The sequence below is a fragment of the Phyllobates terribilis genome, unplaced genomic scaffold (assembly GCF_046119375.1).
Source record: "Phyllobates terribilis strain yellow unplaced genomic scaffold, ASM4611937v1 Scaffold_1__5_contigs__length_1240528914, whole genome shotgun sequence".
In the NCBI taxonomy this organism is placed as follows: domain Eukaryota; kingdom Metazoa; phylum Chordata; class Amphibia; order Anura; family Dendrobatidae; genus Phyllobates; species Phyllobates terribilis.
In genome coordinates, this window is record NW_027362761.1 from 782,445,980 (window position 1) to 782,470,831 (window position 24,852).

At 40.1% G+C, this 24,852-nt stretch overlaps 1 protein-coding gene across 1 annotated transcript in view; it reads left to right on the forward strand.

Annotated features, from left to right (window-relative positions):
* The window catches only part of CFAP299 (cilia and flagella associated protein 299), a 1,014,471-nt gene that overhangs the window by 314,513 nt on the left and 675,106 nt on the right, over positions 1 to 24,852 (forward strand). The window contains exon 3 of the mRNA XM_073655199.1: positions 10,955 to 11,045. Within this exon, the coding sequence (XP_073511300.1) occupies positions 10,955 to 11,045 (91 nt within the window). The remainder of the gene's footprint in view (positions 1 to 10,954; positions 11,046 to 24,852) is intronic.

Genomic DNA, 24,852 nt, shown 5'->3' on the forward strand with positions numbered 1-24,852 from the left:
TTTGGCATGCACACACTACAGCGGAATAGGCTCTCCTTCCCACTAAATGCACTGGGGAGGGCACAGGTAATGTTTTGGTATACGCGCTTAATCTTATGTATAAGGCACACCAGGACAAATAGGGGCGGCTGGGGACTGAGTATGGATACCTCGCTGCCGAAGCAGCCATGAGGTAGTGGCCAGCTTCGGCCTCCTCTAAACTTAAAGGCCCCATTTCAAGTGCAAGCTAGCAGTATGAATTGCAGTCTGGGGGTGGGTGGGTGGCAGGCTGCACACTTACACTTGCATTAAAAGAAAACATAGCAGATGCTAACTTCTGTCATCATCATCATGCTCCTCACCTTGGCACTCTCAACTCCACGGATGGAGAAGTCAGGGCCCACCGGAGGAGTCTGGTTCTCTGGTGGGCTCGTCCAATGCTGCCTAAAGCAGGCCGGGCTAAGAAAAGTGTGTGGGGGGGATGTTCCAAGGAGAAATGGGGGGCGGCTGGGGACCGTTTATGGACACCCGACTGCCCCCAGGCGGCTGGGGACCGTGTGGACACTCGGCCGCGGGGCGGCTGGGGACTGAGTATGGACAACCGGCCGCCGGGCGGCTGGGGACTGAGTATGGATTCCAGGCCGCCAACACAGCCATGACGTGGTGGCCAGATTCCGCCTCCACATGCCTAAAAGGCCCAATTTCAAGTTCAAGCAAGCAAGCAGTATGGTATTGCAGCCTGGGGGTGGGTGGGTGGCAGGCTGCATACTTGCGCTTGTATTGCAAGGAATGGGGGAGGTACAATTGAACACTGCCCTGGGACTAGAACTTGCATGGGGATAGTTGCAAGTCTGCATCTTCTGATGCGGCAAGGATCACTTATGATGGGCACACTTTTAGACAGTGACCTGGGAGTCAGAGATGCTTCCAGGGGTCTTCCCCATGCTGTTCCCATGTCTTTTCAGCACTTTATGCATGTGTCACACTGCACATGGCCAGATAAGGTTGTAAAATGTTAAAATGACATTTCCCGGTGAATGCATTTGTTATAGTTGAAAGCAATACAAAAGTGCAAAAATGCATAAAAAATGCTACTTGTGAACATAGCCGAAGGTGTGGAGGAGTATTTTTGTTTTTGGTCATTTATTTTAACTTATACACAAGTCTTTTCCCTGGAAAGGATGTTCCTTAACATATTTCACAGGAAAAAAGTTTCACTTTCGTTTTATTGTGAGCCTGTAAAAGTGGCTTAATACCTCTGACCACGTTGTAGACAGCAGTGACCTGGGGGTCAGAAATGCTTCCTGGGGCGATCCCCATGCTGTCCCCATGTCATTTGAGCACTGTCACTATCGTTTTGGGCACTTGTTAGGCTTTTAAAAGACTGCCAGGGGTGCCACCGCAAAAATGCTCGAGTCTCCCATAGACTAACATTGGGCTCGTTTCTCGGGTCGAGCACCCGAGTATCACGGCGAGCTCGGCCCGAGCTTCGAGCACCCGAGCATTTTAGTGCTCGCTCAACACTATTTTTTTGATATATAAATTGCAGATATGCTCTGCCTTTGGTGCTCTAGTCAGTCAATATACACCTAAATGCAGTCATATTGCGGTTGTCAAAAAAGGCTCTTCCCAAGGAAAATGTTCTGTTAAAATGTGCTAAAAAGGTGGGATGAATAAAACAAATCTATCCTCCCCTATTTCAACATCTCCTCCACTCTTTCAGCATCTCCTCGCCTTTTTCAGTTTTTTTTTTACCATCATCCAGGCTCATTAAAGGGACTGTCAACATAGAATGACTGTTTAAACCAAGTAAAGGAGCTCGGTGCTTCACGGCAGGGCCAAACATTTATATACACCTTCCCACCTGCTTGTATTCACCATCCTTCTCTGTCGCTATGATGCCAGAGCTGTCAATCAAATAAAAGGGGGCTGGAGCTGGATGGAAAACAGTCAGGTGGGAAAATGTATTTAAATGATTGGCCCCGCACTTGGACTTAGTTTGAACAATCATTCTGTGCTGATAGAGTCCTGTTAAACTGTGAACTGATCTTCTAACGTCTCCAATCTGCCACTCCAGAAATTAAAGGGGTGGTCAGGTACCTAAATGTCCTTTCTAAATATCTAATTTTACACCCTAACCACTTTTGTAATTAGTTTTTATTATACAGTACAATACCATACACTTCTCTTTAATCACTAAATTTGTTTTTTTACTGCACTTCCTGTGATGTTTCATATCAGAGGAGTCTCAAACAGCAGGTCACAGGAGTTTGGGGCTGCACTCACTTCCCTGCAGCATTTATCACCACTCCTAGAACAGGACATCATCAGGGGGTAGCGCTGTAGTTACTTACTACAATTTCTTGCATTGCTGCCCTTTGAAGATGTCCTAAATTCATGGCGAAAGAAGCTGCAGCAGATGTGAGTGCAGCACCGGCACTCTGCTTCTAACTGACATCAGCACTGCTCCACAGCTTCAAGCACCGCCCTCAAAAGAATCATCATCCTGTTCCGAGAGGGGCTATAGACACTGTGGGGAATTGAGTGCAGTTCCAGTCTCCTGTCATGACCCATTTGAGACTCCTCTGAAATGAAATGTCACAGGAAATGAAGTAAAAAAAAACAGTTATGGATTAGCCAGATAGGAAGAAGTATAAGTTATTGTGTAATAAAGCTAATTACGTTTTAGGTACCAGACCAACACTCACATATATATTTATATATTATCCTCTTGTATATACGAGTGGTATACATTTTGCAGGGCCTAAGAGGGTAATTTAAGACACAGGACTCTCTGTGTGGTGTTTTTGAGCATCTTGCCTCACCCCTCAAGCCCTACACTAGCCCTAACGTAATGTATCAACTTTTGCGCTTTTCCCTTACAGGTGTCAACATCAATTATTAAATGCTAATTTTAGATATGCATGCATTACTTTTAAAACTGAAAATATTCCCAAATTCATACCGCAAGGAAATTAATCTTCTGAACTAGTTAAAGGAGACATACAAAGTATTCTTTTCCTGTCCCAAAATTTCCAAATACTCCTCACCACCACCACGATTACCACGATGCAAACTGAATTCTAGGAGAATTAATTTAACTTTTTTCCCTTTAAAAATGTCTTGTGGTAACTAGCATGGGTTTTGACTTGCTGATTTTTCCATTTACAGTATACTTATATTTTTGTTATCTTTGGCATAAATCATGGCTGACCCGATAATAACCAATAACCAGATTCTGTTTTGTTACTATCTTTAAAACCAACATTCTTATTAACACTCCTTAGGCTGTTATTCTTGGAACAGAGTGTTTTCATTAATCCAGATAAAGCAAGATTTATTGCTTTAGGTTAATAATACATCAGTACTTTGACCCCGTAGTTACTTTTACACTTTTCTCCTATTCATGGAAGCTTTTGTTTTGACGTACAACTTAAGTCTCTTCTGTTTTCCAGTTTGCCTTCTTAGTCTTATTTACTTTTAAATACTGTATTTTTTGGTAAGTTTCCAGTTTAGCAGAAGAGCTCACTTTATCATACGTGTGAAATCCATTGCTATTATTAGTGCTGAGATTATCAACTCCTAACCTCAGTCACACAAGAGAGTAAATCCAAAATGATAAATATTAAATTGCCCATCATGTATTTCACCATTCTAGTTTTATCTCTTTTTTTTATTAATAATTAATGGTACTATAAAGCCATCACAAAATCACATGTTAATTATGCTTTATTTTTGTTTTACGTTTTTGCAAACTATCCACTACAAATCAAAATTTAAAATGCCTCAACATTTTTATGAACATTAATGTTCATACAGGCACTTAACCAAACACCCTTTAAATGCAGTCCGTCGCTCCCAAAACGCTTGTTAAACTGCTTAAAGAGGACTTGTCATTAGGTCAAAAGTTGTCAGTTTTTGCTTTTATTTTTTGTGCACTGCTCACCCCAGTGTGCTTTTTTTAATCCACTATATCGTCCCAAACATGAGCCTCTTTATTTAGTGCTAATTTACAAGGGGGAGGTGCTCACAGGATTTTATTGGAACATATCTTTAGACTGCTCTGTATAATTACTCTTTGAGCAACACCCCCTTGTAAAGACCATAAAAATCAACACTAAATAAAAAGGCCCAAATCTCTGGAACCATATGGCGGATTAAAACAAACAAAAAAATTAATACTCAAGTAAATATCTTGCTACATAAGGAGCTTAATGTTGAGGTGAGTCTGAGAAAAACATCAGCTGACGTTGGAGTGATGACTCTGTTGTTGTAGATGACGACGATGAAAGGGAACATTTTCCTATTGAATTTTTAAATAGCTTAACCCCATCAGGCATGCCAAGTCATTGTGTCGTTCAAGATGTGGAAAAAACTTAGTGCAACACAAAGGGAAGAGGGAAAGGGAGCCCAGACTCTAGGGAAAGGGGGGGAGTGGAGACCTCCTAGGTTGATCTAGCGTCACCCTGTCTCCCCTAACATCCCTGTATTGGCTCTTCACCAATCGCAGCACATGTACCTCGCCCTATCTTTTCCTGGCATTTGGCTCAGGTTAGGGAAGGGAGGAGATGAGCACTAGTCGATCTCCACTAAACACTATAGACAACAAGGAAGGACAAACAGGGAGAAATAGCTTAGCTTTAGACGACTCCAGACAAATGCGTACACATCCTGAAGTTCCAGAGAGGACAAAGTACTGCTCTTGCTAAAGCCTTCATAGGTAGTAATGAATATCGCCGGCACCTCCCTCTAGAACACACCAGGTATTTATACACCCAGGCTAGGGAGTTAATTAGCCAGAGGGAGGTAACTGCTGTGTCCTAGAGACAGCCTCTAAGAAGATGTCTGTAATGCCAAATGTAGAGATCTCCTGCAACCAACCGCAGGGCGACTGTCTGTCACTTCTGACACACCCGTGACATATTGCCTTAGTCTTAAGGTGGGCAGCATTATTATGTTGTTGAGAAATTTGAATACAAAATGAGGACTCTGCAATGGTACATGATTAGTTGTAACATCATTGAATAGAAATGTTCTTGAGGCAGAGATTTTAACAGGATCAGCTGAAGGTGATAAGGCATACAGAGAGATTTCCAAGCAGATACTTTGTTGTTTATCGTGTAAAAAGCCTGAAAGTTAATAGACATGGGTAATTTGAGTTAGTTTTTATCATGTAGAGCACACTTTTCTAGCTTCCGAAAATTATTTGTTTCGGAACTCGGGCTGCTAGTCTGTAATAAAACAAGAGCAAAAAACTGGCCACTTTTGACCAGGAGACAAGTCCTATTTAAGAGATTAGAGGAGATAGGGATGAGAACGCTCTGACAACCACACTGTGCGTGTCCGTGTAAGTGTACTGCGGAATAACTTCAGGAAGCGCTCATTGTGGGAAAGTAAGCACCGTGAATAAGGACTGGTGAAAGTGCTCAGAAAGAAAATTGAGGGGTCGTAATGGTACACTGAGTCCTTAGCCATGTCAAGGGTGCACTGAAGCCTCCTCATTTGCCTATGAAATAAAAATCATTTTCTCAGTCACTAAAATACTAAAATGTATGCTGGTTGTATACTTTTTATAGGGGCTCTCCTACATTACTGTTTTAGTACAGTACAGACCAAAAGTTTGGACACACCTTCTCATTTAAAGATTTTTCTGTATTTTCATGACTACAAAAATTGTACATTCACACTGAAGGCATCAAAACTATGAATTAACACATGTGGAATTATATACTTAACAAAAAAGTGTGAAACAACTGAAAATATGTCTTATATTCTAGGTTCTTCAAAGTAGCCACCTTTTGCTTTGATGACTGCTTTGCACACTCTTGGCATTCTCTTGATGAGCTTCAAGATGTAGTCACCGGAAATGGTCTTCCAACAATCTTGAAGGAGTTCCCGGAGATGCTTAGCACTTGTTGGCCCTTTTGCCTTCACTCTGCGGTCCAGCTCACCCCAAACCATCTCGATTGGGTTCAGTTCTGGTGACTGTGGAGGCCAGGTCATCTGGCATAGCACCCCATTACTCTCCTTCTTGATCAAATAGCCCTTACACAGCCTGGAGGTGTGCTTGGGGTCATTGCCCTGTTGAAAAATAAATGATGGTCCAACTAAACGCAAACCGGATGGAACAGCATGCCGCTGCAAGATGCTGTGGTAGCCATGCTGGTTCAGTATGCCTTCAATTTTGAATAAATCCCCAACAGTGTCACTAGCAAAGCACCCCCACACCATCACACCTCCTCCTCCATGCTTCACGGTGGGAACCAGGCATGTAGAGTCCATCCGTTCACCTTTTCTGCATTGCACAAAGACACGGTGGTTGGAACCAAAGATCTCAAATTTGGACTCATCAGACCAAAGCACAGATTTCCACTGGTCTAATGTTCATTCCTTGTGTTCTTTAGCCCAAACAAGTCTCTTCTGCTTGTTGCCTGTCCTTAGCAGTGGTTTCCTAGCAGCTATTTTAACATGAAGGCCTGCTGCACAAAGTCTCCTCTTAACATTTGTTGTAGAGATGTGTCTGCTGCTAGAACTCTGTGTGGCATTGACCTGGTCTCTAATCTGAGCTGCTGTTAACCTGCGATTTCTGAGGCTGGTGACTCAGATAAACTTATCCTCAGAAGCAGAGGTGACTCTTGGTCTTCCTTTCCTGGGGCGGTCCTCATGTAAGCCAGTTTCTTTGTAGCGCTTGATGGTTTTTGCAACTGTACTTGGGGACACTTTCAAAGTTTTCCTTAAAGTAATGATGGTCACTCGTTTTTCTCTACTTAGCTGCTTTTTTCTTGCAATAATACAAATTCTAACAGTCTATTTAGTAGGACTATCAGCTGTGTATCCACCAGACTTCTGCTCAACACAACTGATAGTCCCAAGCCCATTTATAAGGCAAGAAATCCCACTTATTAAACCTGACAGGGCACACCTGTGAAGTGAAAACCATTTCCGGTGACTACCTCTTGAAGCTCATCAAGAGAATGCCAAGAGTGTGCAAAGCAGTCATCAAGGCAAAAGGTGGCTACTTTGAAGAACCTAGAATATATGACATATTTTCAGTTGTTTCACACTTTTTTGTTAAGTATATAATTCCACATGTGTTAATTCATAGTTTTGATGCCTTCAGAGTGAATGTACAATTTTCATAGTCATGAAAATACAGAAAAATCTTTAAATTGACATGATGTAGCACAATCTATCATTAGGGGTTATCATAGCCTGTATAAAAGCAGATGAAGGAAATGCAGCAGCCATTTTTTTGGGTGAATCTGGATAGTGAAAGGATGTCACAGCTCACAGCTTAGCCATAGCGCCACTGAGATAGAAGAGAAAGCCATAAAACATGTAGAGTATGTGTGACAGCACAGCTGTAAAGACAATTAGCGAGTGAGGAAAAGTAGTAATAATAGAAGTAATAGAAAATAGTATCATACACATTTTTCATGACAATTAGGGGCTTTAGAGTACTTTGCCGCAAATTGAATCTCCTGGGAAAATTCATTGAATCAGGCAAATTTGAATTTAAAAAAATTCCTTTGTCTCTATTGTTTATGTCTATTCTACTACATTATAAAATATGATAAAAGTCTTAGATCTGTTTTTACCTCTGTCATATAAGAAGACACAAATATACAAGAGCAAAAGTTATTTTACATATTTTGCATTAGAGCCTAGAAGTATTAAAGGGCCTTCAGATAAAACTTTCTTAGTTTCCTAAATATCACTTAATAAGTCTACCAACCTACTACAGGGCTATAATAAGAATTTTGCATCAAAATACAAAGGGGTTGCCAGCTTTAATGCTACATTTGAGGTTTCAAATACTAAACTATTGTACATTTGTGACTGCTAAATTGAATCTCTGCCACAGTTATCACAGAATTTGGCTTCCAGTGGAAAGTACACACCTGACTAAACATTAGAACTAATGTTTAAACCAGTTAACTGAGAGCTACCATCTACATGAGTCTGTCACTCCTCCAAAAGTCACAACACTATACAGTGCCTGACGACTATTAAGTCACTACTGAATATATTTAATAGTCAAAATACCATGGGAAATGTTACCTAGTGTTCAAATCAGACCAACATTGTCTATAAAAATAATACAGAAATAGTTCTGTAGTACTATACAGTCGAAGTCATACACTTAGGATAAAGTCATTAAAACTTAGATTTATTCGCTATACAGGCTCTATGTCAACAAACTCAGCAAATTGTTCAGGATATCTACTATATGACACAAGCAACTTTTCCAACATATTGGAGATGAACGAATCTGCAAATTAAATGTTTCTTGTTATGTTTTGGGGTCTTTAAAAAAAATAAAATACTAATCTCATTGTTTACCTGTTCTACAAATCGGCCAGCCTCTTCTTTCCTTCTGCGTATGTGCAACATCCTTTTAGGCCTTCTTCACTCACTAGGGATTCCAGGAGTGAATAGACCTCTGACGTATGTCGTAATGTCACCTTAAAATGTGCATCACCCATGGCGCTGACTAGGCTAAAGGCAATGCACGTTATCATGTCAGAGGTCTACTCGGCACTGGAAGACCAGGTGCAGCGTGAAGAACGTTGAACTGCATGATGCATAGCGAGAAAAAGCAGAAAGAAGAGGCTTGGGGATGCAAAGGACAGGAGAGAGAGAGAGCTGTGGTGGCGGCAGGACAGGTGAGCGACGAGGTATGATGTTCTTATTTAACCATTTTCCTGTCCCTTTACAATTTAGCAAAATGGAGGCCAACTGGTTGCTATATTGCTGAATTTGCAAGAAACAAATTGCTAAAATTATGGATTCTGGAGAATCTGAATATTTGTAAAATTTGAGGCCAATTCAATTTACCTCAAATAAATTCACTCATCTCTATTCATTATATCAAAATTCCTCTAGACTCAATAATGACTGCTTTCTGTCTACACCTCTGCTAGACAGATTAACCCTCTCAATGCCAATTGCAAGGGTCATTATTGAACTGCCTTTTGGATTTTATCAATGAATAGTTGTTTTCCTATAGGTTTAAATTACAAACACAATTTGGTATATCATTATTAACAAAAAATGTATCTATCTATATGTCTATTTAAAATTTTCGGTCTCATAAAGCCATGGGATTGGTAAGTATAAGTTATAGGATAATGATAGGCGATGCACTATAGGTCGCTGATAATAAGGATAAGAGGGAGTAATGCCCTTGTTGTTGATTGGGACAGAGTAGATGAGTCACAACACTGTTGATAAATGGGAGAGGACTTTGCTTGTAAATGAAGGCAACTATTGGTCAGAGAAACTTTGTACTATTGTCATTGATGATACATGGACTGTTATTGGCATGTGAACAGTCCTCCGCGATTGGATAACCTTGGATGATGTCAGATCCAAGAATTTAAAAAAGCTGATAGCCCATGTGCTGGCTCATTATATCCTCTATCCCCTGATGATGCCAGGTTTCTGGTGAAACATGTTGAGGAGGCTCTGTATTGCGTTTTAATTGCAGCAGTCAGTATACTGACACAGTTATGATGATATAATGATAGGAGAGTATAGGTAGCTGCCGCACCATACTTATCCTTGGATATACATACAAATCATTTGAATTATATATGGGAACTGAAAGATCAATGAATCCAAAAAAAATTGTCTAGATAGCTGATGTTCTAAGCCTATACTGACCAATGCGAATTTTAAAGTTGTATTCCTTTATATGATTTAAATAAAAGTTATATTTTAGGGTCTTTAGTTTGGGGGGTTCTTGTTGCCTATGGCAAATTGTATTTAAAGTATGAGCATCATGCACAGAAATACATGCACCTTCACCCCCTTTGGCATGATATCAATGTACAGTACAGACCAAAAGTTTGGACACATCTTCTCAACAAAATGGCCGCCATGGTCACCACCCATCTGGAAAAGTTTTCCCCCTCCCATATACTAATGTGCCACAAACAGGAAGTTGATATCATCAATCATTCCCATTTAATTTAGGTGTATCCATATAAATGGCCCACTCTGTACAATAAACAACATGGCTAAACGTATGAGCATACCTTAAATTTACACCATATGAGCTTTTTAGACATGTCATTTCAAACCTTGCATTAAAATGGAGTTGACCTGGTATTGTTGTAGAGTTCTTCAAAAAGATTTGCACAACGTTGATCCAATGACTACATTGGTAGTACATGGCTGCAGGACCAAAGCCCTGTGAATCTCTTCCTACCTGTTGACATCATCATTGCCTCTTCGGGTTAGAAGGCCCAGCATGACATCATCAATGCAACGTGATTGACGCATGCTATCACGCCGGGCATACTAATCAAAAAAGGCACTGGGGATGCCAGCAGGTAGGACGATGTTCGCATGACTCTGGTGCAGTGGCCATGGGCTACAAAAGTGGCCAGTGGACCAGGGTCTTGTGAACCTTTTTGCTCAACTCTACACAGTTGTCAACATTTCTGGGAATGTATAAGTCTCACACCCATACACACCCCTTTTTGGAATCCACCAAACCCTCCTCAGAACAACCCAATGCACTCTAGAAGACCGATGTTTGGGGTGTTGTTTACATAATCCACACCTTATTTTGTCCCAGGAGTCCTAGGAAATCTGGAACAGTTGGCAATTATGCTATGGGAGTTTGTCCCCAGTTATCCAGAAAAAACATTTGGGAGTTTAGGAACCATTGTTGGATGAGAAGGTTTGTTTCACAATCATTGTATCATACATGATTTTAGGCTTCTTTAAATCTATTTTTATAGCTGTTTTCTCTTCTTTTGTTTCCAAAATGGATGGAGTGTGTAAAGTCTCCAAGACTTCCAGTCTGCCAATCTAGGTTAATATACATCCATGATGTGTATGAAGTAAAGCACTGTAAGGAGGCACCAGGGCTGGAGAGCATTGAAATAAAAGTCACTGTGGTCAAGTAGTGTATGTAAATTGTAAATGCAAATTCATCATTACAGTTGGCGTTTCTATTTTTCAGGATATTGTCAAGTGCAGGAAAAGAATTGAAAGATAATTTCCTGAAAGCATTAGCCTTAAGGGAAGAGGCAAATCGCAATGGGAAGATGACAGTGAGTACAATAGATTGGATTCATTGGTGCTCTGTGCAGTAGTTATTTTCTGTGGTCACACTTCACTGATTTGTAAATTAATTGCTGAATATTCATCTGAGATTTAGGCAGATGGTTGTTCTTATTCTTACCCTTAGATTTGTAACGTGCATATATATATATACTATATATGAACTTTCATAAATCTATCTACAGTATCAGTCTATCTATATACATATATATATATATATATATATATATATATACAGTACAGACCAAAAGTTTGGACACACCTTCTCATTTAAGGATTTTTCTGTATTTTCATGACTATGAAAATTGTACATTCACACTGAAGGCATCAAAACTATGCATTTACACATGTGGAATTATATACTTAACAAAAAAGTGTGAAACAACTGAAAATATGTCTTATATTCTAGGTTCTTCAAAGTAGCCACCTTTTGCTTTGATGACTGCTTTGCACACTCTTGGCATTCTCTTGATGAGCTTCAAGAGGTAGTCACCGGAAATGGTCTTCCAGCAATCTTGAAGTAGTTCCCAGAGATGCTTAGCACTTGTTGGCCCTTTTGCCTTCACTCTGCGGTCCAGCTCACCCCAAACCATCTCGATTTGGTTCAGGTCTGGTGACTGTGGAGGCCAGGTCATCTGGCATAGCACCCCATCACTCTCCCTCTTGGTCAAATAGCCCTTACACAGTCTGGAGGTGTGTTTGGGGTCATTGGCCTGTTGAAAAGGAAATGATGGTCCAACTAAACGCAAACCGGATGGAATAGCATGTCGCTGCAAGATGCTGTGGTAGCCATGCTGGTTCAGTATGCCTTCAATTTTGAATAAATCCCCAACAATGTTACCAGCAAAGCACCCCCACACCATCACACCTCCTCCTCCATGCTTCACGATGGGAACCAGGCATGTAGAGTCCATCTGTTCACCTTTTCTGCATCGCACAAAGACACGGTGGTTGGAACCAAAGATCTCAAATTTGGACTCATCAGACCAAAGCACAGATTTCCACTGGTTTAATGTCCATTACTTGTGTTCTTTACCCCAAACAAGTCTCTTCTGCTTGTTGCCTGTCCTTAGCAGTGGTTTCCTAGCAGCTATTTTACCATGAAGGCCTGCTGCACAAAGTCTCCTCTTAACAGTTGTTGAAGAGATGTGTCTGCTGCTAGAACTCTGTGTGGCATTGACCTGGTCTCTAATCTGAGCTGCTGTTAACCTGCGATTTCTGAGGCTGGTGACTCGGATAAACTTATCCTCAGAAGCAGAGGTGACTCTTGGTCTTCCTTTCCTGGGGCGGTCCTCATGTGAGCCAGTTTCTTCGTAGCGCTTGATGGTTTTTGCAAGTGCACTTGGGGACACTTTGAAAGTTTTCCCAATTTTTCGGACTGACTGACCTTCACTTCTTAAAGTAATGATGGCCACTCGTTTTTCTTTATTTAGCTGCTTTTTTCTTGCAATAATACAAATTCTAACAGTCTATTTAGTAGGACTATCAGCTGTGTATCCACCAGACTTCTGCACAACACAACTGATGGTCCCAACCCCATTTATAAGGCAAGAAATCCCAATTATTAAACCTAACAGGGCACACCTGTGAAGTGAAAACCATTTCCGGTGACTACCTCTTGAAGATCATCAAGAGAATTCCAAGCGTGTGCAAAGCAGTCATCAATGCAAAAGTTGGCTACTTTGAAGAACCTAGAATATAAGACAATATTTTCAGTTGCTTCACACTTTTTTGCTAAGTATATAATTCTACATGTGTTAATTCATAGTTTTGATGCCTTCAGTGTGAATGTACAATTTTCATAGTCATGAAAATACAGAAAAATCTTTAAATGAGAAGGTGTGTCCAAACTTTTGGTCTGTACTGTATATATATATATATATACTGTATATATAAATTTATACTATATATATACAGTACAGACCAAAAGTTTGGACACACCTTCTCATTTAAAGATTTTTCTGTATTTTCTTGACTATGAAAATTGTACATTCACCCTGAAGGCATCAAAACTATGAATTAACACATGTGGAATTATATACTTAACAAAAAAGTGTGAAACAACTAAAAATATGTCTTATATTCTAGGTTCTTCAAAGTAGCCACCTTTTGCTTTGATGGCTGCTTTGCACACTCTTGGCATTCTCTTGATGAGCTTCAAGAGGTAGTCACCGGAAATGGTCTTCCAACAATCTTGAAGGAGTTCCCAGAGATGCTTAGCACTTGTTGGGCCTTTTGCCTTCACTCTGCGGTCCAGCTCACCCCAAACCATCTCGATTGGGTTCAGGTCTGGTGACTGTAGAGGCCAGGTCATCTGGCGTAGCACCCCATCACTCTCCTTCTTGGTCAAATAGCCCTTACACAGCCTGGAGGTGTGTTTGGGGTCATTGTCCTGTTGAAAAATAAATGATGGTCCAACTAAACGCAAATGGGATGGAATAGCATGCCGCTGCAAGATGCTGTGGTAGCCATACTGGTTCAGTATGCCTTCAATTTTGAATGAATCCCCAACAGTGTCACCAGCAAAGCACCCCCATACCATCACACCTCCTCCTCCATGCTTCACAGTGGGAACCAGGCAAGTAGAGTCCATCCGTTCACCATTTCTGCATCGCACAAAGACACGGTGGTTGGAACCAAAGATCTCAAATTTTGACTCATCAGACCAAAGCTTAGATTTCCTCTGGTCTAATGTCCATTCCCTGTGTTCTTTAGCCCAAACAAGTCTCTTCTGCTTATTGCCTGTCCTTAGCAGTGGTTTCCAAGCAGCTATTTTACCATTAAGGCCTGCTGCACAAAGTCTCCTCTTAACAGTTGTTGTAGAGATGTGTCTGCTGCTAGAACTCTGTGTGGCATTAACCTGGTCTCTAATTTGAGCTGCTGTTAACTTGCGATTTCTGAGGCTGGTGACTCGGAGAAACTTATCCTCAGAAGCAGAGGTGACTCTTGGTCTTCCTTTCCTGGGGCGGTCCTCATGTGAGCCAGTTTCTTTGTAGCGCTTGATGGTTTTGCAACTGCACTTGGGGACACTTTCAAAGTTTGCCCAATTTTTCGGACTGACTGACCTTCATTTCTTAAAGTAATGATGGCCACTCATTTTTCTTTACTTAGCTGCTTTTTTCTTGCCATAATATAAATTCTAACAGTCTATTCAGTAGGACTATCAGCTGTGTATCCACAACTGATGGTCTCAACCCCATTTATAAGGCAAGAAATCCCACTTATTAAACCTGACAGGGCACACCTGTCAAGTGAAAACCATTTCCGGTGACTACCTCTTGAAGCTCATCAAGAGTATGCCAAGAGTGGGCAATGCTATCATCAAAGCAAAAGGTGGCTACTTTGAAGAACCAATAATATAAGACATATTTTCAGTTGTTTCACACTTTTTTTGTTAAGTATATAATTCCACATGTGTTATTTCATAGTTTTGATGCCTTCAGTGTGAATGTACAATTTTCAAAGTCATGAAAATACAGAAAAATCTTTGGTCTGTACTGTATATGTTTTAACAGATCAGGCAGGATGCAGGATATACTGTATGTATTGGAGGTAAAAAAAAACATTCATTGTTCAATCACATTTTGTTGTTTGGAATCAACTTGAACGTTTTTATGGAACAAAATTACTTAATGGTTGGAGGTCTTGTATTGGCTTGTTTACTGCTGTTACTTCCATACAGTAGAGATGGGAAATGTTTAATTTAGACATAAAAATAGCTTTTCAATTAAAATTTTTTTTAATTCTGTTATGTTTGAATTGTCTTAATAGTAAAGTCCCAAAATGTACAAAAAATATATTTTTAGCGCATTAATTTATGTGTGCCCATCAACCATGGCAAAGCGACCTTTCTTTGATGGGAACGTAAACCTAATATTTATCAAACAAACCTATCCTGGGCTATAAGCCTATAAATTTAATGGGCAATGGTGTTTTTAATTAGTGTTGGATCCTACCTGCCCATTAAATTTGTAGGCTTTTTTCAAGTTGTCCAAAAATTATCAATTTTTGTGGGGAGCAGAAACTGGTTAGATTAACTCTATTTTGGCAGTTATATTATGTTTGTCTACCCTCAAGAGAGTACTTTTCCCAGCATTAGTACTGTCTAGCACTGTAAAACACAGTAGGCCACCAGGAGATGTGTGTTTGGCATACTGTGCAGTGGCAGTAGCAGTAGCCGTGCAGTAGGGAATTAGGATGGCGCAGGTAAGTTGATGTCTGACAGAGTATGGCTACCAATGGAAGCCCTGTTAGCAGCAGTACAGCTGTGTGATTAACATTGCTCTGCTGTCACATTTGCAGCAGCAGAAGCTGCACAATAGAGAATTATGATGAGGCAGGGAAGGAGATATGTGGCAGTTTAGGACCAGCAATGGCAGACTTGTCAGCAGTACTACAGTGTAGATGACATGATGGACAGGAAGTAGATGCACTCAGTTATGACCCCCTGCTGTGAACAGGTAATTGAAGTGGGTTATCCGAAGGGAAGCAGACACAAAGTCTGCACGAAAATCTGCGAGGCAACACTTTTAATGCGTGTGGAGATAACTCTTACTGTCTTCAAAAGAATTACAGTCAGATGCACTGGCACCAGTGTCTTGTTATGAATATTGGATTTTTTGTGACAGGCCTAGGTCTTATCGCTATGGAAGACAAATTTTCAGCGTCGTGATGAAGTGGCGAACATATCACATTTACTTACATCACTGTGTGGTCTGTGCATTAGCCCCAAATTAATATTGGCCAGATGGATAGCAATATATATGTCATGTTTCCTACCTATCAAAAGCTTAAATCATGATAGGAAATATGGCATTAATATCTCCCACATGAGACTTCCAGGGGGGAAGATATTTTGAAGATTGGGGATCTCCTAAAACTTGGGGAACTAGCTGCATCCCATCTAACTGCCTCCTTATGAGGTCACCAAGGGAAGATATGTGGGCATGACTCTTATCTAATAAAAGCAGATTTTGAATTATTGTCATTGCTAAGCACTGGGAGATACAGCTTGCTGTAGGACTGCACTATTTTCCATTCGGAGCGCTCTTTTCCAATAAGATCTGTACAAGATCTGTACCATTTCCATGACAACAGGTCTCATAATTTGCTTTTGTTATCCTCTTATGTCACTGATGACACTGGAGAGATCACACAGTTTTCACTGCTGCCACAAGTTATCAAGGATAACAGCCGGGATGGAGGTCGCACAGATCCTACCGCTGCCACTCATTTGTCAGGGAAATGCAATTCCGCTGCCTCCAATCATCAGGGCAATTACGCAATTGTCTGACGAGGGATGGAGGAGGCCATGGCTGCTTATACTACTAACCAGCCTCATAGGAGACCCAAGACTGTTGTCTGTTCATCACATAGGAGACACCAGTGCTAGAGTACAAATAAGTATTTAATACACTCGGGGAAATAAGTATTTGATACACTGCAGATTTTGCAAGTTTTTTCTCACAGGTGAAGTGTACCTACGATAAAAATTACAGACCTCTCTATTCTTAGTAGGTGGGAAAACTTGCAAAATTGGCAGTGTATCAAGTACTTATTTTCCCCACTGTATATACATCAAGTACGATACACTGGGGCTGATGTATATACATCATAGGAAACATGGGGAATGCAGTATATACATCACGGGAGACATGGGGCTGGGGCATATACATCACAGGATACATGGGGCTGGAGTTTATACATTACAGGAGGAGACAAGGGGCTTCAGTACAGACTTCACAGGAAACATGGGACTGCGGCATAGATATCACAGTAGTAAACATGGTGCTGTGGTATATACATCACAGGAGGAGACATGGGGCTGTGGCATAGATATCACTGGAAGAGGCATGGGGCTACGGTATATACATTACAGGAAACGCTGCCGCCATCTTCTTCACTGGGACAGGAGCACATTGCGTGCTAACCTCCTGCCCACAATGTGCATCCTGACGCTAGCACTGGCTAGGATGTAATTTTTCATTGCAGGCGCCACAGCATTCAGTTGTGAATGCTGCGTGCACGTGCTAGCATTCGCAGAGCAAGAAGAAATTAAAGAGCTGGTTGCCATCAAAACACAGCTGCCATCATGAGCACTGCGGTACCTGGGAATTTACCCAGGGGCCAGAGAAAAAATCCAATCTACCACTATAAATGATTGGTGTTGGCATCTAGTTTTTCTTGGGTTATTGCGGAGCTTAACAGTGACCGTATCGAAGTATATACTGTATATATTCCATACTTTGGAATCGGAGGTGTACGTACTATACATTCACTGTGAAGTGCCCAACAACATGCCCAGTAGTGAAAGCAGCTGTGGCTTCATCAATCAATCATCAGTCAATTGCATAATTATCTTAATGATTGCAAGCAGCGGAGTGCTGGTTCGCAACAAATTGGCAGCAGCCGTGATATATCTGCGTGATCGCCTGTCTGTTCCGTGACAATACTATTGAACTATTTAAAGACTAGTGAACATATACCTTTTATGTGAACCCCGAAGAGTTATGTGCAAGTGTGCAAAAGGTTATGACATCACGACGTTACACTGTGCGCGGACATGCATACAACTGTCCCAGACCTCATCAGAGACGGAAGTGCTGGCTCTGTGTAGGAGCCTAGGGAATTTCAGCGCTCGTGGCGGGATCAGAAGTGGCAAGGACCAGATGGGTGACAGTGAAAAGCGGAAGGTCCAGCGGGATGAGCGGTATGATGAGTATGAGGATTTTTTTCTAATTTTTAAACCTTTTGATGATCCTTTACGGTTCAGAAAAATGTCAGACCGTGGCGTCATTTTCCTGAATCTACGTGGAAGTGAATGACAAAAAATCCTTTTTGGCGAATGCAGATTTTTGTAAGATTCAAGTAGAAGTCAATTCTACTCGAATATTTTCACTCATCCCTACTGCTGATACGGAAGATTCAAATCACTGGATGAATGAGCGTTTTGCTCATTCATCGATTGATACCTGGCATGTTTACACAGGTACTAATAGGGAACAAGCGTTCCTAAAAATGCTTGTTTGCCAATTATCCTCTTGTCTAAAAGAGTCTTAAGAAATAATCAGCTGATCGGCCTGGCTGCCCTCCATACAAATAAGGATTCTCTTCATAGCACAAGCCCTTTAAACACTTTCCAAATATAATGAAAAGCTGAAAAGGCGAGAAGAAACATCCACATAACAGTAAATAGTCAAACAAGTGTCATAAATTTATAACTACTTTAATTTTTAACACTTGCTGAAACACCACATAGTAATTATTTTAGCGTTTGCAATAAACAACTAGTATTTTTGGAATAAACAACGTGCAGTATTTCGGCACTTAGAAGATAAAAGCAATAACTAAGCTCTGTCTAGTAATATCTACTGGGAAATTAACTTCTGGCCCTGACCCAGTAATACAAGGGTATTTGTTAATGAAATGCCTTGATGTTATTTTATGCTGGCAAAGTCAGACCGCCATCATGTTAGGTTTGTGTGACATGAAACACTCTGATCAGCTCGGACAGCTCAAATGTAAGCTGAATCTGTGAAGCAATTCTCCTTTGACATAACTTTCTGACTATTGGCTGTGACATTAAGAGCCAACTGAAGATTGGAAGGGAAGGCGCTTTTGATAGCAGTGAAGTGTTCTTTAGACCTCTGATAAATGTTAAGTCCTATGTGTAATGAAAGAACATTCAGAAAAAGCTCCAAAATAAGCCTGACATAACGTTATAGGAAAGTGATAGGTATGTCTTATAGGTCCATTCATCCATTCATCGTAGAGGATTGCTAAATCAATATTAGCATAAAAAGTGCATGCGTTCTGTGTTTATTTTCTTGAAGCATATATCTGCTCTATTACATAAGTTAATAATTTATCTTTCCTCTTATGTGGCATTGGTATTACGTCAGATTTAGTTTAATTCTCGGAATACCATTCTCAAGCATTTTATCACATTAAGTTAGGTCTTCCTGACCAAACAAATTGAAAAATAGTTAAGCGGTTCAATGATAGCAGAAAGTTTGTGAAGGCGCAAAATGGAGCAAATTGAATATATTAATTCCGCTCTAGAGGTTCAATATTTTTTAGAATATTCCCTTTTTATCAATGCCATTCTTTTTAACATCATGAAATATAAGAGAAATTGCTCATGTCTTACTTTGCTTTTAGTAATCTAGATTAAGCCAATATTTAGTGATTTACTTATATGTTCATTAATAGATTTTAGAACTCATTACTACCCACTATATTACTGCATAGGAATTCATCTTTGATTTGTGAAAACTTGCATGTCCCCTTGAACAGCTGTCTGTTCATAAGCAAAGTAAAAAATTGTTTTGTTGGAATAAATTTAGGTTAATTAGAGCAGTAAACTCATAAGTCCAGTGGGAGGAGAAATATCCAAGAAATAACATCTCTGTATATTGACTAACACCACCTTCTAGACTCTCAAATCACTTAGAAGCAAGGAGTAATATTTAAGTAAATATTGAATACTTTCTGACAATGTTATATGCCACCTACACACTTCTCTGCACATAACGTGGGATGTTAATACAAGAGTTAATCTATAGCCACTCACTCAATCTTTCTCTCAACCTCCATTATAGGCTGTAAATTGAGCAAACCCAAAGACAGTCCATACACCCCTACTGCACAACATGCTGCCGCCAATCACTGGGGAGCACAATGGATCAGTGGTTAGCACTGTAACCTTGCAGCGCTGGGATCCTGGGTTCAAATCCCACCAAGGACAACATCTGTAAGGAGTTTGTATGTTCTCCTCATGTTTGGGTGGGTTTCCTCCCGGAACTTCAGTTTCCTCTCACACTCCCATGACATGATGGGGAATGTAGATTGTGAGCCCCAATGGGGACAATGATTATGTCTGTAAAGCACTTTATTGTTAGTGGCGCTATATAAGTAAAAAAATAAAATAAATGGGGTATTGAATCCCCAAAATGTAAGCGACTGTCTCACAGTCAAAAGGCCACACACTCTCCGAAAGGCTATGGATTCTTTAGAGCATACAAGGATCAAACTTATTAAAATTTTCAACTTTAATATAAAATGTACAGTGCTTACAAGAAAAGGTATAAAAATAAAAAATAAGGTGACATGCAAATATGAAAGTTTATAAAATAAAAAAAGAAATAGAAGAACAACTATATATGTAAATGTTTGTGCCTCAACATGTCCGATTAGCCTCCACATTTGGATCCTTCAGATGGAACCTGAAGACCCATCTCTTCAAACAAGCTTACAACCTGCCATGACCTTGCTTGCTGCCACCTCAACAACACCGGAGATACTGCAATGCCCCCAACCTACTGTCTCCTTCCCCATCATCCTGTAGAATGTAAGCCCACAAGGGCAGGGTCCTCTTCCCTCCTTACCGGTCTATCAGTTTTAGTTTACTGTAAGTGATATCTGTATTTTGTATGTAACCCTTTCTCATGTACAGCACCATGGAATCAATTGCGCTATATAAATAAATAATGATAATAATAATGTTTAGGTATTTCTGCTGTTTTCGTGAGGGTAGGGAAGGGTTATGGTTCATTCCTGACCCCAACATGTTTTTTGGAAACTCAAGTTTCCAGGATGGCTTATATTTTAATATGAAAACTACAAGTTTATAACTAGACTGTGGGCTAATAAAAAGGCAACTACATTGCATATTAAATAGTTCATTTTTATCCTTTCCCCGTTCTTATAGGAAATGGTGGATGTCCATCGTGGAAAAATAGGACCATCTGCACATCCTTTGGCCCTTAGGTTTACCTGGCTGAGGTTCAGGGATTACACTGTTAAAACCCCCATTGGTTCTGAATTCTAGTTAGCCTCCTGACCTGGAATAAGAGTTCACAGGTTTTATAGCCCATTGTGAAGAGTTAATCATGTGAATATCAGATTTATCCTAATGTTATATTCTTAATATTATATTTTCCCTTACACTATGTATCAATCTAATCAGCTCCCCCTGTTCTAGAAACTGTTGCTTGCAGATCGCAAAGTAATTTCAATGTGACAGGTCCCCTTTAAGTGAAATATTACAGAGCATAATGTAAGAAAGTATACTGACTACATAAGAGGAGAACATTGATGAGGGGCTGAACATTTAAATGGATCTCACAATTCGGTCTCAAGCATTGTTTTGACGAACACAACCAAAATGACACTCTCAGCTAGACAGTACACCATACCACTAGGGTCATACAGTTATAGACTAGTTCCAGGGACATGAGCGTGACCTTCACTATCCACAGATCTTAATTCTGTAGAGCATCCCTAGGATGAGGTAGAACAGTCTGTTCAGAGCATATTAGTACCTCCATCTAATTTACAGTATCTGCAATGAGCTACTATTTCTACATGGGCCAAAGTCAATGAAGAACTAAGTCCATAAGAGATCAAATGTGCTAGTAGATGGGTGCTTCTAGTTATGTGGTCAATCAATGTAGATAAGGACGTGTTCTCTTCATAAGGCAACCCACTTTAAACCATTTGACTATACAATGAACATTACTTGAGAAAGCCAAGGGAATCCACCGGCGAAACACGCGTCAAGGCTGTGTCTTACCACCGCTCCGTCCCTGTGCTGTCCCTCTCTGGGCTGGGCCCCTTTCCACTGGGTGAGTGATGTGTTAAATAGGTTTTTGATAGAGTTGACTCTATGAACCCATTACATCTGAATCTGAGTTGTAGGATCACTTGATCCTTTCCCTGTCCCTCTATCACTGTGTACTGTGACCTCCCAGGGCCCCGTTCAGAGTTCAGCAATGGAGTATGGCTCACTTTCCTGCATGTTTCCATTTCTGTAACACTATATATACTTGCTGTGATGCACTAATTTTAAATGAATTTGTTTATATATATTTTTGAGTAGGCACAATTGTGTGGGGATGGGGGATGAGTCTTTTTTCCAGACCCCCAACCCGCACCACTTATGATGTTGGCCGCAGTTTGTTCAATGAACATTACTGTAGCATTATTCAGTATAGTCTTACAAGGACAGGCCAAGTACAAGAGCAAAAGTAACTTTTCCGTGCCATCTTTAAGTTCTGGCTTATCAATGGAATCCTGAGTGTCAATGACATCCATGTGTTTAACAGACCTATTTCTTTTTATACTGTTTACTTATTTTATGAAAGTGTTGCTGATAACCCACAGCATGGCTCTTTACTGTCATCACCTACTATTTGGTCAGGTCAGGCCCACATCCAGAGAAAACAAAAGACTGGCCATTAGAAATGTTGCACTCTGGAAAATCAAATAAATATTCAGAGAAAATCTTGAATAAAGTCGATCCAAACGTTTGTTTGTTTCACTTGACAAACTGTTTCTATTTCACAGCAGTTAAATGTTTCTCTGGCTCACTTGAATTTAGCAATAATTATGACCGTGATATCATAAAAGTATCTGAAGGAAAAATGTGGAAAAGTTGCGATCAAGATTTATAGTATACAATCTGGAAAACATCAACAAATATCACCCCTTCAAAAGGGAAAGAAAAAAAGACAAATTGGAGGATTTTTCCATGCCAGATGGTGGTGTTACCGAGTGGCACAAGAACAAATGAGCTGAAGAAAAAGCAACAAAACATGGTCTATGACAGATTTCTGGGAAACGTGATGTTGTAGCTGCTTACCAGAACTAAAACAATAAATATATCAATAAACTTATATTGTTTTCTACCTACAAAGAAATGGGGCATTTTTTCACAATTTAATTTTTTCTTCTAAAATTAAAAAATTAAAAGTAATCCTATAATTATATAAGAAAATTATGCCATGCCTGTTTGATATTATGAAACTTTTTAGGATCACTCAACAATACAGCCACCATATAATTGAAACTTTATGAAACAATTAAGGCTTACAAGAGATGTCAAAAGCAATAAAAAAGGATTTTGGGGGTATGTCAAAAGTAAAAGAAAAGTCAAAGATGCTATAGGATTTTTACAGGATGAAAATGGTGAAATGGTAAGAAAGGATGTTGAGAAGGCCGAACTTTTTAATTCCTATTTTGCATCTGTTTTCTCTCAGAAAGAAAATGTAACATCAACTGATCTTCACTGTCCCATTAAAGGAATAGAAAAAGCCAAGTTATCTGTAAACAGAAAGATTGTGAGGGAATATTTAGCTAACATAAATGAGTTCAAGTCTCCAGGTCCAGATGAATTACACCCCAGAGTACTGAAGGAGATCGTAGAAGAAATTTTAGAACCACTCTTCATAATCTTTGAAAATTCTTGGAGAACAGGAGAAGTCACAGAAGACTGGAGAAGAGCAAATGTTGTTCCTATCTTCAAAAAGGGGAAGAAGGTGGACCCAGGGAACTATAGGCCTGTGAGTCTGACTTCTATACCAGGAAAGATCTTTGAACAAATTATTAAACAACATGTATGTAAGTACATGGATAAGAATGAAGTGATTAACCAGAGTCAGCATGGGTTTGTAACTAACAAGTCATGTCAGACTAACTTCATTTCCTTCTATGACAGAATCACTGACTGGGTGGATCAGGGAAATGCTGTAGATATAGTATATCTTGACTTCAGCAAAGCACAAAGTATAACACACCATCCTTATTGAAAAAATGACCAAGTATGGAATGGACAAAGCAACTGTTAGGTGGATTCATAACTGGCTTAGTGATCGGACTCAAAGGGTGGTCGTAAATGGCTTCACATCCATTTGGATGAATGTTTTAAGTGGGGTACAACAGGGCTCTGTCCTGGGACCTGTATTGTTCAACATCTTTATCAATGATTTAGATGAAGGAATTGAGGGTAAACTGATTCAATTTGCTGATGACACAAAGCTAGGAGGGATAGCTAACACTAGAGAAGAGAGAGAGAGGATTCAAAAAGACCTAAATAAACTGGAGCAGTGGGCAGCAACTAACAGAATGGTTTTTAACAGGGAAAAATGCAAAGTACTACATTTCGGCAATAAAAATGAAACAGGCATATACAAAATGGGAGGAATAGAGCTAAGCAACAGTACATGTGAAAAATACTTAGGTATACTAATAGATCATAGACTGAACATGAGTCAACAGTGTGATGCAGCAGCAAAAAAGGCAAATACTATTCTGGGATGTATTAACAGAAGCATACAGTCTAGATCACGTGAAGTCATTATCGGTCTTTACTCCTCTTTGGTCAGACCTCATCTGGAATACTGTGTTCAGTTTTGGGCAACACATTTTAAAAAATTGACAAACTGGAGCAAGTTCAGAGAAGAGCGACCAGAATGGTGACCGGTCTGCAAACCATGTCCTATGAGGAACGGTTACAGGATTTGGGAATGTTTAGCTTGCAAAAAAGAAGACTGAGAGGAGACTTAATAGCTGTCTACAAATATCTCAAGGGATGTCACATTGTAGAAGGATCATCTTTATTCTCATTTGCACAATGAAAGACTAGAAGCAATGGGATGAAACTGAATGGGAGGAGACACAGATTAGATATTAGAAAAAACTTTTTGACAGTTAGGGTGATCAATGAGTGGAACAGGCTGCCACGAGAGGTGGTGAGTAGTGTTGAGCCACCCCCGTAGTGTTCGGGTTCGGTTCGGTTCGTCGAACACCGGGATGTTCGAGGAACTGTTCGTCGAACTGTTCGTCGAACACCTTAGAACACCGTCGAACACCGTTAAAACCAATGGCAGGCAAACAAAAACACATAGGAACACATAGAAAACACCTTCAAAGGTGTCCAAAAGCTGACAAACTGCTCAGAAGACGCTTTCTTTAAAAAAGCCGGCCGGCAATTCAGCAGCGGCATACACCGGTACCCGA